The 16,413-nt window shown below is 37.5% G+C and overlaps 1 protein-coding gene across 1 annotated transcript in view; it reads left to right on the forward strand.

Annotated features, from left to right (window-relative positions):
• Nucleotides 1-6,372: 6,372 nt before the first annotated feature.
• LOC107708696 (protein lin-28 homolog A-like) overlaps nucleotides 6,373-16,413 on the forward strand; it is a 10,890-nt gene continuing 849 nt past the window's right edge. The window contains exons 1-3 of the mRNA XM_016513002.1: nucleotides 6,373-6,377; nucleotides 6,451-6,658; nucleotides 13,502-13,680. Coding sequence (XP_016368488.1) covers nucleotides 6,373-6,377; nucleotides 6,451-6,658; nucleotides 13,502-13,680 — 392 coding nt within the window. The remainder of the gene's footprint in view (nucleotides 6,378-6,450; nucleotides 6,659-13,501; nucleotides 13,681-16,413) is intronic.

A 16,413-nucleotide genomic window follows, 5' to 3' on the forward strand; every position in this document is an offset into this window, starting at 1 on the left:
ATGTACCCTCTGCAGTGAATGGGTGCCGTCAGAATGAGAGTCCAAACAGCTGATAAAAACATCACAAGTAATCCACACCACTCTAGTCCATCAATTCAGTGAAAAGCTGAAAAAGACGCTTTATATTTCAAACCATTGCTTCCATCTAAAATATGAGTTCTCAATCCATAATAGTGCTTTCTCTAGAGAAAATATTGTCTTGTATGAATCAGGGGAGAAATATGCACGTAAAAATGTGAAAACACTGAAAGAAGTGTTATTATGCATTATGCTCTTGGATTTGGACAGTTTCAATTTAAAACACCTGGATGATGAATTTGTTTCTTACAAAACACAGCTTTTTCATCACACAAAGTCGTGTGCAAGAGTCGAGTGAATTACTTTCGCCACACATTCCCTGCGGAGGATCATTGGTGAGCAAGTGTTGTAATACTTAATTTCTCTAAATCTCCAAAACAAACCCATCTACATCTTGAATGGCCTGAGGGAGAGCAAATTTTCTGCAATGTTTCATTTTTGGGTGAGCTGTTCCTTTAACTAAAATATCAAAACATGTAATGTAAATAAACGTCTAGATATGTAATGTACTAAATAGAATCCATCTTTCATTGTGTGTTGAGGAAAGAGAGAGCGGGGCAAGAGTGTTTCAAGCACGTGGCAGATGCATTGTAGTCACCTCTGCTTGACATGGGTCACCTACAGAAAACCCCTCTGGTGCGGAGACTGAGTCAAGGCCTTTGGTTACTACAGAGATCTCCATAGTAATCCTTCAGTCTACATGATCTCTCAGAGGAAGACATAAATGCAGCCAGCTGCTTTATCATCTGTATACATGCTGTTTCTATGTTGCCTTTAGAAAAATCCAACAATATATATATATATATACAGTGGTGGCCAGAATGATTAGAACTAGTATTTTCAGCAGCTAAAAAATGGTTTTAAGTCAGTTATTTCTATCTTTTGCTGTAGTGTGTCAGTAGGAAATATCAGTTTACATTTCCAAACATTCATTTTGCCATTAATTGTAATAATCCAGTGAGATTCTTGTTTTCTGCACACAGAGATCTGATCTGATCATCATCAGTCTGTCTGAGATTACATGAAGAAACAGAGACAGACTCAATCCAGAAGAACTCTGTCTCCAAGATGCTTCAAGAAACCCACCAGCAAAGCTACAGTGCTGTTAAAAGTTTTAGGCACTTGTGTAAAAATGCTGTAAAATGAGGATTAATATATAGCATGATTACTTTGACTGCATATGATAAATCTCAAAACTAAAGTTAGAAGAAAGACTACATAAGTATTTGTAATTTGGGTCGTGGTAATATGGGTATTTGTCATTTTTAAATAGGGGAGAGTGGGGTGATTTGAGCCAGCGGGGAATTTGTTTCTAGACAACCTTAAACAAAATTGGTGAAGTTACCACATATATATGAAGAGTTGTCCATTTTACTCACCCTGTGATTAAGAGGCCCGTGGAATAAATGGTAACTACATTTATGTTCAAAAAACTTTTTTCTTTTTGCTGTTCAAAGTGATTTTAGTGTGTTCAAGGACTCAAGCTTCTTGTGTCTAAACAATTACAGACAAATCTGAAAAATGGCACACGTGTTTGTGCTTTAGGAAGTTATAATATGAGGCTATACTGTTAGCATGATGTTAGCACTACTGGATGATACAAATTTGTTGAAATGGTAGAATTGGGGTAATTTGAGCCAAAAGTCTTGGGCTCACACCTCCTTGGACAGTGGCTCACCCCTCCTTTTGATTATAAAGTATTATTTTACTGTAATTCTACATTATATTTCATTAATCTTAGACCAAACATTTTTTATGTTGTTCTTGGTTTTGAACTTGAAGCAGCTTTTGCCCTCAGTGCACTTGCGCATAATTTTTAGGGAGCTTTGCAGGTTTTCTTGAAGCATCTTGGAGACGTTGTTATTATATTCTTAGACCAAACATTTTTTATGTTGTTCTTGGTTTTGAACTTGATTTTGTTCTGAAATGTTTAAATAGGCCTTGTTTATGAAAATTGGCCATTGAAGTTTTTATGAAATTGTATTTCCCTGCAACATTTGTAAGTGGGATGTTAGCCCAATTCGGTAGGTCAGTTGCATTTTTTTTTTTTTTTATTCTTCAATTTGAACTTTATTTTTGTTCTGAAATGTTTAAATAATTCAAATGCCTTCAAAGTTATGAACTGTATCTTGTAACAGAATAATGAATTTAACTCCATTTTGCTTCATTTACTCCCTCCCTGGGCTCAATTTACTCCCTCGCTGGGGGTAAGTTGAGCCAAGAGACCACATCCTGAAATTTATGTACATATTTAAGTTCGACCCATTACTGTCATGTGCTTACTTTAAACACACCGGCTCAACTCACATTTTCCCCTACATTTAAATAAACATTATATATTATAAACATAAATCACTTCATGATAAGAAAGATATCCGACCATACAATATCCTGACATACTCATACTTATTTTAGTATTTTCTATTATATTTGAATAGGCTTCATGCTTATAGCAGGTATTATTTTGTCACATGAGTTTATTCAGTGTTCAGTTATCATCCCAGGACATTTTGAAGGGAAATTTGTTTAAGAACATCTTATATGAACAAATTCTGGTTCATACTGGAAAGGAGATCACTGGAAGGTCATGTTCAACATGGTGTATTGTGGGATACAGTACAATTGGTAATCAAAACAGTTGCTAATATTCTAAAGCATGCTGTATTTATTATACTATATAATTATCTGTATGCAACCTTCCAAGAACAGCTGTCACTGCAGGGTGGGACAAGTTAGACACACATATGTACCTTTAAGGTACTACAATTCATTTTTAGGGGTAAATATTGGTGTCGGCTACCTTTTGAAAGAGTACTTTTTTTTCTGAGAGTGGAGAAATACTCAAATGACCTAATACTTTTGCTAAAACAACAGAAGCGCTGGAAAATTCCATCAAACAATGCAGTTCTTCCATTTTTGTTGTGACCAAAGAACAGATTTGTTTGTTTTTCTTATTATTTTCTCATTATTTCACAGTTTTGACAAAGTTATTGAAGTTTACACAATATATGATTAAATGAAAAAATTGTGAGCCTAAGCAGACACCATTTGCCGAATGTAACATGTGACCTAAAAAGTTCATGTGACAACATACTACCGTTTGATATGTTTAGATACTGCAACTATTCACATGCATACATTTTGATATATATTTGTTTCTTTCTTATTTTTATTTATTTATTTATGTATTTTCCAGTAATGCGCGGTAAGCATCCAGAGCCAGAGCTCCAGCTGCACTTTTGATTGGCGTTGAACGAGCGCGTCATGTGACCCACAGAAGCAGTTATCACATGAAGAGAGTTCTGCTTCTGTTCGATGTATTTAATTAGCTGAAGCTTTATGACTAACACGACTAACAGGTGCTGTTCTGTTTCCTCTGACATGAGTCAGCAAGCTGTGCTCTTGAGAGTGCGTTTGGGAAGCTGATGAACGGCATCCAAGAATCCTGCATGAATATTTAATTGGAAAGTGGATGCGGCTTTAATTGTGTTTGCGGGTGACGGGCCGCATGACAATCCCAATACAGTCATCAGAGCAGAACCACAGCAGGAGCCCCGACTGACTCACTGCATGCTCCTCATTCATTCACTCACACTATAAAATGCCTTCGAGGGGAGGAATAGTTGGACTGACACTTTTAGGTTGTCGCAGGCTGGAGACCAGTCCTCATTAGCTGATTAATCAACAAAGAGAAAACCAACTTTTTTTTAACAAGTAGTATTTCAAGCCGTCACGATGCCTCCGGCGAATCCGCATCTCAATCGCACAGGTGAGAACTTGATATCAGCCATATATAGCGTTATAAATGGACGAAAATAGAAATAAGCAATCTACATATATTTTAATTTGTGAAATATATGCAGTTAATTTAATAAAATGAATATCTCCTGCATCCAAAAATATGCTATGTAAATGTGTCATTTAAGCTTTTTGTCATTGTAGTGATGCCCAAAACAGCCATAAATAAATACATATTTATTTTACTGTAATACATTTCCCTCCACGCTTCAAGACGTTTTGCAGATGTATGTTACTGTAAATTGCTGAGTGTGAATGGTGTTTGAAACAGGCAATACATATTCATTATGCGCTGGCGTCAGAGATCAATTAAATAACATTTACACTGCTCATTGTCTCATTGTTGACTCGTCCTCTGCTTGAGGTGTGAGAACAATAGGACACTGCGGACATTTGCGCTTCATGAAGCCCAAACCAGAACTGCTGTCATCTGTGAACATTGTCAGTATCATTAGCTACAGCTACATTTTTTTGGGGGGGGGGTTGCACACAAATAGCCTATCTGATGTTATTTTAAAAATTAGTACACACTATGTATGGTGTTTTATGCATATTTTAGTAAAAGTCACGTTTTGATGAAGCATCTTAAATCTGATAACCACTTTCAGATTTTCCCCCACACATTTTCCTTCTTTACAGTACTTTATGATATCGTTTTGTAGAGAGAACTAGGCTATATCATGAATAAATAGACCTGCTACATTTTAAAATAACACCGTATTAAAAAAGTTATTCATAATGGTATGTTTTCAAAGAAATTAATACATTTGAGGTGGGTTGTGAGAATAGATAAACAAACGCATTGGACGCAATGAATCAATGCTTTGTTGTGAAGAAAGTGGTCAGGCTTTTATTGCTGTCCCAATGTCCATCCTGTGTGTGTGTGTGTGTGTGTGTGTGTGTGTCAGCATGGTGAGGGTTTAAGAGGGGAGGGCACTTAATATTCCCCAAGCTTACATGTTCTCCACCTGCGATTGGCCCATTGGCGAATTTGGACCCTATCACCGCAGAAATGTGCAATTCATCAGCTAAGTGAAGTTGAGCATCACGTAGACTTGACCTAAAGCTGAGGGGATGCTACAGTGACCCGTGTCCTATGATTCACTCGGGAATAAACACTGGCCACTGTTTTATGCTGTTTGGGGCCCCAATCAATTATCTTTTTTTGCGGTGTGAAGCAAGAAGAGGTTGAAGACGTCCTGGAGACATGGCTGAAGGTGAGGTCGTGGGTGATCTTCCAGTAGGGGGTCAGTGAAGAGAGAGAGAGAGAGAGAGAGGGATAAAGAAGAGGGGGGTGGGACGGATCTCCTGCATTGTCTTTCAGATTTGGGGATCTTTACAAAGGGCTCTTCCCAGAAGCCCTGGGGCTGTCGCGTCGTTACCGCTAAAATGTAGGCTATAGCCCAAATCTTTTGGTGGTTCGTTTCTTCTGGCGTCGGTAAAGTAGTTTTTATTTGTTTGTTTTGGATGGAGTTTTGAAATGTGGAGGAAAGTCTGAAGCGTTTTCAAAACTTGGGATTTATTTGGAGGTTGATGGGCGAGATGGGTGAAATGGGCTCAGTTTATGAGCAATATTACACAGGTAAGCGGGTGCACATTTGTGCTTAATTACTGAGAGTAGCCTACACAAGGACGCGACACTGATAAATCAACTTTTATTTAATTTTTTAATTTGTGTTATTTAATTTTTTAATTTGTGTAATTTAATGAATGAATGATGCATTTATATAGCGCTTTAATGCTAAAATATAGCAGTTTGAGGAAACTAAATGATAGGCCTGTATTGATTTAAACAATAAAAATTATGTTGTCTGATAGTCTTTTTTTCACAACATGAAACGGCTAAATATTGATCACCGGTGATTCACATAATGGGGGGAAATAGCATGGTTTCTCATGGTTTGACGCGATATTCTCTGTTTTTGAATTTGCATTTCTCAGATTTGTTGGTGATTTTAATTTAAGACATTTAAATGTATTTTTTGAGGAAAAGGGATTATTGCATTTTTAACTTTCGTTGCGGTCTACAAAATCTGCAAAGAAATAAACTGAAAAGTTACCTGTTGAAGAATTTCTAGGCTGTATACCTTTTACAACCTATGGTCGGATTGTGCATTTGTTTGCGATTTTATATAGCCTAAACAAACGTTGTATTTTAGATTTATAAAAGTACGCATTTGGACAGTGTAAAATAATTGATGAACAAAAACAAAGTATATTTTTGTAGGGGAAATCCATATCGCGTTTCATTCTCTCGTGTTTTGCACGTTTCCAAGCCAAGCGTGATGAATTCACTGCATGTCGTAAGAGCCCACAGATTAATTGTTTTCGTTCACTTTCGATAGCGTGATATTTTTGTTTGTAAAGTTAATTGAGACTGATTTTCTTGTTTGTGTGCTTTTATCTAGGGGGCTGTGCAAAGACCGAGGAGGAGGAAGCTGCGAGCTCCGAGGAAGACTTTGCACGTTTCCAAGCCAAGTGTGATGAATTCACTGCATGTCGTAAGAGCCCACAGATTAATTGTTTTCGTTCACTTTCGATAGCGTGATATTTTTGTTTGTAAAGTTAATTGAGACTGATTTTCTTGTTTGTGTGCTTTTATCTAGGGGGCTGTGCAAAGACCGAGGAGGAGGAAGCTGCGAGCTCCGAGGAAGACTCGAGCTCGTTTCGTGGAAGTGGGGTCTGTAAATGGTTTAATGTGCGGATGGGCTTCGGCTTTCTGTCCATGACCCACCGGGAGGGCATCTGTCTGGACTCACCCGTGGATGTGTTCGTCCATCAGGTGAGAGAGCGCAAATGAATGCCGTCGTTTTTAATGGACCGGACCTGTGTAGGCCTCTATCATCTCAATGCTTTATTTTCTCATGGCTCAAACGACATAAACACGGGTTACTATGCAAAATTAAATATTTACAGTATCAGTAGGCCACGTTTATAATTATTTTCTACCATTTATAAAGCTATTATTTTGTGTTCGGTGCTGATGCACGAACATTAACGCCGAAATATGAGGTAGGCTAAATCAAGCAGTCGTTTAGCAAAGATACCTTTTTTATTTTCTCCCATCAGTCACCCTTTTTAGGCTTTATACAGGGTTCTGGGCTGTATGGTGATTTGTTTTGGTAATGTGTTGGTTTCTGGGTTCTGTCTTTTTTTCTTTCTTTCTTAAAGGTCTAGGACAATTTCTTAGAGTTTTAAAAGCTTGTTTTATTTGTTAAGCTAAGTGGGATCTTTATTTTATTTTTTATCACAAAATATATTGTCCTGTGGTTTTTATTTTTGAATGAGGTCAGTATTTGTTTGGTTCTTTGGAAATTCCACATTTCTTTTGGTGTTCATAAGGTAGAATGTTTTTGACTAAATTTATTTGAAGAGGCCAGAAAGTTGATCATTTTTATTTAATACTTATGCAAATAAACAAGTAACTGTTTTCTGAACATTGTATGGAATGTCAATTCATGGGTTTTTAATTTTGAAGTTTTTCCCCCCTTCAATCTCAAATAGGGTGAATATCAGTGATTATAACGATAGTTTTGTTTTTTTGAGAGTGCTTAAACTGGCAATATGTTTGATCAATGTTAGTGATAATGTCACTTTCTCTATATAATTTATTCGCTGTTTTAAAACCGTGGAAAGGAAACGTTATATAATTATCAATTTCTAACATTTTTATTAAATTGTAATCACGTTAAATACTCAATTATAATGCCAGTTAGCTTAGCCATTATTTTTAAACGGCTACACCATATGTAGAGAAAATGAATAAAATATTAAGTACAAAAACTGTAATATTTGAAATGCAACAGTGTAATATTTTGACAGTGGTCCCACTTTACCTTTATTCACTTGGTTTGGATGTATCCTTGGATTTGATTTTAAATACACTAATGCAGGTCTGTCTTTCCACATTCCTTGCAATGATTGGCCTGAAATCACAAAAAAAAGCATAGGCGGAGCGTGTGTAAGGCTGGGGAAGGCTTAAAAATGCCCCTGCACAAATAAATTAAATCTATTACGTCTGTTGCTAACAAGACGGGTTTATTAGGTTTAATACATTTGGCTGCTTTTAGCCTTACCCTGGAGTTGGTTCACCCTCCGCCTATGAAAAAAAGGCTCTTTTTTTTTTATTTATTTTTTTTCTCCTGTGGAGTTGGGTGCACTTCAAAAGATTAAAGGTTATTTCTTGTCATTCATGTATGAACTGTTTCTCAGTGGCTTGTACACATGCTCACAGGTTCAAGTCCGGTCTCAGCATGTCCTTGTTCCTTGTCTACTCTTTAATTCTGACTTTGCTCTCTATGCCATACGGTCTTATAAATGAACAGTAAAGGCCAGAAAATAAAACCACAATGATTATAACATTTGTAGTCACTTTGTTCTGCAGTGATTGATACAAAGTGCTATATTTAAAAAAATCCCATTGGGCAGTATACTGTCTACAGTCATGAACACTAACCTTCTCAATCAGCAATAATTCAACAAGCTATTGCCTCAGAACAACCAGCAAGTCGGCAAACAGTGGATCACCTATCACCCTGAGCCAAATGAGCTGCTGCCTCATGGCTTGAGGTCATTGTGTAAAATTACCCAGAGATTAGAGCATCTTACGCTGTTTTTTTGAGAGTGCTTAAACTGGCAATATGTTTGATCAATGTTAGTGATAATGTCACTTTCTATATATAATTTATTCGCTGTTTTAAAACCGTGGAAAGGAAACGTTATATAATTAGCAATTTAAAAATCCCATTGGGCAGTATACTGTCTACAGTCATGAACACTAACCTTCTCAATCAGCAATAATTCAACAAGCTATTGCCTCAGAACAACCAGCAAGTCGGCAAACAGTGGATCACCTATCACCCTGAGCCAAATGAGCTGCTGCCTCATGGCTTGAGGTCATTGTGTAAAATTACCCAGAGATTAGAGCATCTTACGGGCAGGCAGCCCTACACACGGTGTCGGTGTCAAGTGATCTCTCTGTCTCTCTCTAAGTAAGAGGTCTTTGGTTTCCTCCAGAGCGGCTGTCTGGGAGGATGAACGGAGGGTGTTAGAGCTTAGCACACTTTGACTTTAAGTCTCATTGACTGCACAACTGAGATGGGAACATCAGCAGAGCACGGCGTGTTCAGTCTTCATCAACACCCTGAACTGATGGCTGTGTGTGGGACAGGGATAGCCGTTCCAAACCGGTATGACTTTCTTTGGTGCCAATTGATTTCCGATGTATGAGAAAAAGACATTTCTAAAAAGATCAAAGTCAGTCATACAGTTTTGGAACAAAATAATGGTGAATAAATTAATTAAACCTTTAAAAAATTGCTATAAGTAATATATTAAATTATGTTGATTTACTTCAGTGACACTTTTTTTTCACATTATACATTAAAAAAGTGTGATTTTAATCATGTGCACCGGTTTCACACGAATCAATAAACACAATTTGTTGTTGGTCCCCATTGACCCCCGTAGTGTCGGAAAACAGTAGCAGTCAATTGGGACCAACAACTGTTTAGTTACCAACATTTTTCCAAATATCTCAATTTGTGTTCAGCAGAAGAAAGAAAATTATACAGGTTTGGAACAACTTGAGGGTGAGTAAATGTTGACACATTTAAAAAAAAAAAAAAAAAAAAAAATTTTAAAGGGATTTCGAAGTATCCCTTTAAAAACATTATTGTACCATCCTCAGCCTAAACAAAAGCTCCACTCTTCACCACAAAGGTAAAACTGTGTAATTAAAATAAATCCAAACATAACTGAACGTTAAACAATATAGTATCCAACTTTTCTCATCAGAAACACCAAAATATTACTTCATTTCAACATTTTTACTCTCCCTATTAAGTTACATGCAGAGCATTCTGAAAACTATGGTTTCGGTCAACATCAAAAATCATTTTCAAGTACTTGATTGGTTCACATTCACCATACATAATTTAATATAGTAGATTGCACTTTGTAGAGAATTACAGTAATCGAAAGCAAATAAATACTTTTGCTGTGTAGATCACAAATGTGACTAGTAAACCGTATAATCATTTTTTTTTCCCTTGTCGGCGTGATTTCCTCAACTGGTTGTGTTCATATAAACCTCACATCAAGGTTTATGTGAATCATTCCTAAATCAGCCATTTGGCCATGGTTATCGCTCATTGCTTATTTAAAAATGGCCAGGCATCAAGTTAATTGGTTTGCCAGTAGTAGAAATCAATGCATGCGTTCAGCACAACTCCGTAATGCTATTGATGTGTAAATGAAGGGATTTTCACTTTGAGGTCAACTATCCCTTTAAGATATCTTTAAGGTCGGTTCAATATTTAAATGTACATTAACCCATTTGTAGTGCTGCACGATGTGAATTCGACCTTGGCTTGTTAGGAGGAAGATTTATAGATATTCTTGAGTAGTTTGGTTTTGATAACCAGGAAGCAAGCCTCTGTGGATATATTGATAATTGCGGGACCTACCAGGTTAAAAAGACAATGGCTTTCACTGTCAAACCCACAGGAGGAAATCCTGCCTTCCTTAGACTAGGATGAATGGTGTTTGTGTGTGGAGATGACCAAAAAGAGAGGCTGATGGAGAGAGATTTTATAATTAATGGGGGAAAATAGTTGAAAGACATGCTAAGTGAGAATGTTGGGAATGGAGACCAAGAGATTGGAGAAAGGGGGGCAGGGAGGAAGGCAGGGAGTATTTGGGGGAGGGGGTTGTTAGCTGATCTCATTCATAAAAAAAAAACCCTCTGTAGCAAAAGAGTAGGGCGAGTGGTAGGAGAAGGTCAAAGGATGGAGCTGCGGATGGTTTCAGGAAGCCTTGGCGGGGGTTGGGAGGCGCTTTTGCCCAATTCCTTTCCCAGCAACCCACCCCCCTCTGAGAGATGGATGTCAGTTAAACCTGACGTTGTGTGAGAGCCGAAGTGTGGACGGCTGTGGACTTCTCACCTGGTGTAGCTAGCAATGATGGGGAAGCTACTTTGAAATGATCAGCCTCTTAACAAACTACAGTTTAAAGGCAGTCAAACTATTTTTTCAACATGGGCTCAATGGAAAAATGTGCCTCCAATTATATTTTCGCAAAACTCCAAAGATCTCCCAGTATAATTCAGTACTTCCAATGAATTCTAGTGGCACTAAAACACCAAAACCGCCATTCCTTATTTACACACATTATGATTACGGGGCAGATTATTGGTTAGGTGAAGACTTATTTTCATACAGTTCCTTGAACAATACTATGTTGTGACATCTAAACACATAGTGCATGATTTGTAAACTAATACATTGAGGTTTGCATGGCATAATTGGCTCCATATGAGTTTTTTGACAATGTAAACTTGCTCGGTAGTGCACCCGGTACAACATTTTTGTGTGATAATGGATGCTGTGTGCTCTAGTGCAAATCCTGTGAAACACAAGTCACAATGAAAGCGCTCAAAGAAACAAGCTAAATTGGCATGTTTGCTTTAGCAAATGCGTTTTAATCTCTTGTTGCTTTTAACACTTAAGTAGAGTTTAGTGTAGGTGATGCATTGTTTTCAAATACGATAGAGCATTAACCTTATAGCACCGAACACCGGGCATTTTCAGACAGCTACAGTGCATACAACATTTGTTTCAGATAAACCCCAAAATCACTAATAAAACTACTATGAACTAATAAAATGTGTTTTAACTGGTATGACTTGCTTTCGTCGGTGACATACAAGTGTTTTTTTTTTGTTTTTGGGTCCATACAGTAAAAATCATTGGCGTTCAATGTTGTTTGGGCCACAGTGTTCTTGAAAATATATTTTGTTTTATGCAGAAGAAATGCATTCGTGTTTTGAATGAGTAAAATGTGGTATAATGTCTATCACTTCATTAAACAAGAAAAGCATTCCAGTGTTTTGCTCTCCGACAGAATGTGAGGAATTTATTACAGACCATTAAGAGTTTAATGTGTAAAAGACTAAAAACATTCGCCCAAGGAATGTCCTGTGAGAAGATAAGCAGTCTTATTACAAGGCTTGATTTTAAGGTAGCAGACCAACACCACCAAAGCAGATTGTTCTGTGAAAACCATGCCTGGAGTCAGCTTGATCTCACAAATATACCAACTAGCCCAATTTTTGGTCTCCTATTTTTGGTGGTTGTTTGTTAGGAGTACAAGCAGAAGGTTGTTTTTAAAGGTAGATCCTTTCTCAAGCTCCATTTCCATGCGCCTATAGAGCAAGTATCTCAGGAATGTGAGCTTCCCCCACTTTTTCCCTCAGCACTGATGGCCCGGGTGAGGTTTAACCAGATGGCGTTATTTTGCATGTATCTGCCCATCCCATTCATGTCATTCGCTGCACTTTCATTGTTTGTTTCTGGGTTTTTTTTTTTTTTTTTAGAAACAGTTCCAGTACAAATGCATTCATATTTATCTCTCATTGTGACATATGCTCCATGCATATGTATTAGATGCTAAATTGGTCTTATGTGATCTGGATGTAGAAAAAGTGCATCCTGAATGTGGTGGTAGGCTGTTAGAGCATATAGGTACGTCTGAATATATTGTTGAGTAACATCATGTCTAAGATGCCATTGTCTGGTTGGAAAACCGACAGTTTTTGAAAGCAGCATAGATGTATCCTTCACTGCTTATGATATCTTGTAATGTTTTGCCTGTAGGCTGCTAGTTTGAGCCTTCAGTGTCAGATGCAGCCATTGATGGATGCAAATCTTCAGAGTTAATCGGTAGAGAGCCCAGATGAGAGAGCCGTTTTGATCGGAGTGTTAAGTGAAGAGGCGGTTGTGAAGGCGATGTAGCAACAGAACTGGGGGCAGGGAAGATGCCATGCCGGTTCTTTCAGAATTGCAGATCTCATAGAGATTACTCTTAATTAAAAATGCATTTTTGAGGAGAAGGCTGGGGAGAAAGTGGGGATTTGGCTGAAATATGCTGTATACAACTTTCTATCTCATGGCAAAAAAAGAAAAAGAAAAAATATCTATACCAACTGCACATTTCTAATGGCAAGAAAAATGGCTGGTTGTCATGAAAACATTTATATCCATGCAAGTGTTTGTTTATAAACACATGACAGTATAAATATGATCTAAGCGTCTAAAGCAGTGTAGTCTCGCGTAGCCAGACCTTCAGACTGACGGCTGAAGGTCTGGAATACATTGGCCAAAGCCCGCCCATGAGGCCGTTTGATCGACATGTCAAACAACCAATCACAGTTTGTTTCGTTTCAGCGTCACGTTTCGGGGTGTGGAAATGTCGCCACAATAACAGTGCGTGACGTATTTTAAAGATTCTGTGCCGCAAACTTTAAATATTTCACGTACTTTTGAGAATCCAGCGTTTAGTTGATCCTGATAAGCGCTCGTCGTCACAGTTGTAAACACGGAGGCTTTCTTCTTTCGTGAGGGGGTTTGGCGCCACGGTATCTTTGTTTCCAGGTGGAACGTTACAGAACGTGACACGCACGTCCACCGGAAATCCTGTACAATTCAACCAATCCGACGACGACTTCGAAACTCCTGAAGTGTTTCCACTTTTGTGTGCCGTATGCATCAGACGTTCAGCCAGCGGTCCGTGGGGCGTGACGTCTGAGGCTGAGACTAAAAGCAGTGTTTCTACCCTATCTCTGCAGAGCAAGCTTCATATGGAGGGCTTCCGCAGTCTGAAGGAAGGAGAAACTGTGGAGTTCACCTTCAAAAGGTCCTCTAAGGGTCTGGAGTCCTTACGGGTGACGGGGCCAGGCGGGGCACCGTGTGTAGGCAGCGAGAAGAAACCCAAGGGCACCCAAAAACGCCGTTTAAAAGGAGATCGGTGAGTGCTGTTCAGAACTACAACATTCTGTGCTCTTACTCTATTGATGAATGCTTCCTGAAGTTATACAGAATTCATCATCTGATTAACTTGGCCTGCGTCCCAATGTTCATACTATCCATCCTAAAAAGTATATGACATTAGAATAAGTGTGTCCCAAAGCATAGTATGTTGAAAAGATTATGCCAAAAGTCCCCGGATGGTCTACTATTTCAGGTAGATTTTTGAAGTGTGCACACTCTAATGGCTAATATTGCCCACAATTTGACGAAGGATTCGGTTCAGAACTACAAACATTAAATATGTACGCAAATAAAAAGCATTAAAAAAACTACAAACATGGCAGATGTGCATGACCGATAGAAGTTTAGATAAAGGGGTTTGAGGTACTAATAATCAACATTTAATGTGGTTATCTGTTATTTTTCATTTAACTTTTATAAACATCCGTTCAGCCTTTAACTTGTAAATGCATCATTATGCAAAAAGATGAGCAGCATAAAGATCCACGGCTGGCAGATCAACATGCTGTTACTTTTCTTTCCTGTATGGTAGGGGGATCAATTAATTGAAATGTGGAGGGTACATATAACTGTGACAGAGTGGGCCAATAAAGACGCAATAGTATGATGTGATATGTCTCAAAGTTTGCCTACTCTTCTCTATATCTATATATATATATATATATATATACACCTTGCTCGTGTACTGTGTTAGGCTAACCGAGACTTGTCATTTGCACTTATATATTGTTGCTCTTTTATTAGTTTTGACTGCTTTTATTGTCCTCATTTGTAAGTCGCTTTGGATAAAACCGTCTGCTAAATGACTAAATGTAAATGTACATATAAAATAAAACCATTATTTTAATGAGAGTTAAGTACATTTCCCTCACTTGCAAAATGTTTTTTTTTTTTTTTCTGAATTCATTTCTTGAAGATTATAAGGTGAAATAGAAGACTGTTTTCATGAGATTCTTCTGCAAGAACATCCGTTCTGCTTTTCTTGAGGTTTTGAATGTTTTATTGGGGTTGGTTTAGATATTGAACTAAATTACCCTCGTATTTGCTACCTATACTGAGATGTTGCGGTTCTATGTAAATGTTTGAGATGTTGCTTCTGGATTGTCTGACACAATATCTCCGGTTCTGACCAAAGGAAGAGCAATTCCCTCCCCCACGCTGTGCGTTGGTGACTTGCCCTGCTGGATCAATAGGTTGTTTAAAATCGCATAGCTCCGAGAGAGTCACCCGCCCCCCACAGCGCAGCCGCAGGTTATCGATAAGCACCGTCCTCCCACAATCCTCAGCTGCGTCTAATCACGCTGCTTGGGTGAGTGTGGATCCGGATCCAAGCGAGCGCAGCTTTCACAACTGTGCGTGAATGATGGTGATGGTTTTTTTGCTGCATTTTTGCAGTAATAACAGTTCTGTGAGAGACAACAAATTCAACAGGTGCTTGCAACAAATCAAATAACATGTACTTTCTCCTGCTGTTTCTCATTGATATTCAGGTCAGATCCTGTCCGTTTCATTAATAACAGATGTAGGTGCCTGAGAAAGGTCAGAGGTGACCGCTGCCATGGCAACCGTGAGGTGTGATGTATGTGAGCAGGGTGGGGGTGGGCAGGAGAGAGCAGGGATCAAAGTGCAAAGGTCAGGCTGCATATTGAAACAAAGAGTAACAGAGATGCCACCCCTCTTTCCTCTGGCCGATCAATAACTCCCCCCACAATACAGAGAGCTGATGGGCTTAGATACACAGGAAGCTTTCATTTAAATGAATCGCTAACCCAAAATTGTAGTATTTATTATATTTTTAAGTGACACTGAAGTATTGTACTAAACTCCTCTTAGTACATGGTGCATAAGTATATGAAGTGGAGCTTAATACAATATTATGAATATTTTTATAATTACATTATTATATTTATAAGTGATAGTGTCACTAATAGTAATGATAATATTACATTAATAATAATAATAATAATAATAATAATTATTATTATTATTATTATTTCCACTCTGGTTCCATATACAGCTTCAGAATGCTCAGACAATAGCATAAATAATGTGAACTACTTTGTTTGTATTAATGTATTTAAGTAAATTGTGAATGTTATACTAAACTCAAATGTATATTATATTCTTATATTTCATAACTCCACTATATATAAATGTATGTATATTTGAGTATATAAAGTAGATTTGAATACAGTACTTCAGTGTCAATTTAAATATAATAATAATAATAATAATAATAATAATAATAATGAAGAGGAGGATGATGCATGTAGTAGTAGTAGTAGTAGTAATAGTAATAATAATAATGAAGAGGAGGAGGATGCATGTAGTAGTAGTAGTAATAGTAATAATAATAATGAAGAGGAGGATGATGCATGTAGTAGTAGTAGTAGTAGTAGTAATAGTAATAGTAATAATAATAATAATGAAGAGGAGGACGACGCATGTAGTAGTAGTAGTAGAAATAATAAAATTGCACAAATTGTGAACTATGTAAAATTTCATTAAGTGATTTGTAAACAAGTTGTGAATGTTATAATACTAAACTGTAATTCATTTGTTTGTTTTTGGCGACTTGTACATAATTTGTGAATAACTTGTACTAAACTCATTCATTTAATTTATTTACATCCTTTTTAGAGCTCAGTCACATTCATCTCCATTCATCACTGTTCACTTTTTTTTTTTTAGTAAATTCTATGCATCATAA

The sequence above is a fragment of the Sinocyclocheilus rhinocerous genome, unplaced genomic scaffold, assembly GCF_001515625.1.
Source record: "Sinocyclocheilus rhinocerous isolate Xijiao unplaced genomic scaffold, SAMN03320098_v1.1 scaffold54, whole genome shotgun sequence".
In the NCBI taxonomy this organism is placed as follows: Eukaryota; Metazoa; Chordata; class Actinopteri; order Cypriniformes; family Cyprinidae; genus Sinocyclocheilus; species Sinocyclocheilus rhinocerous.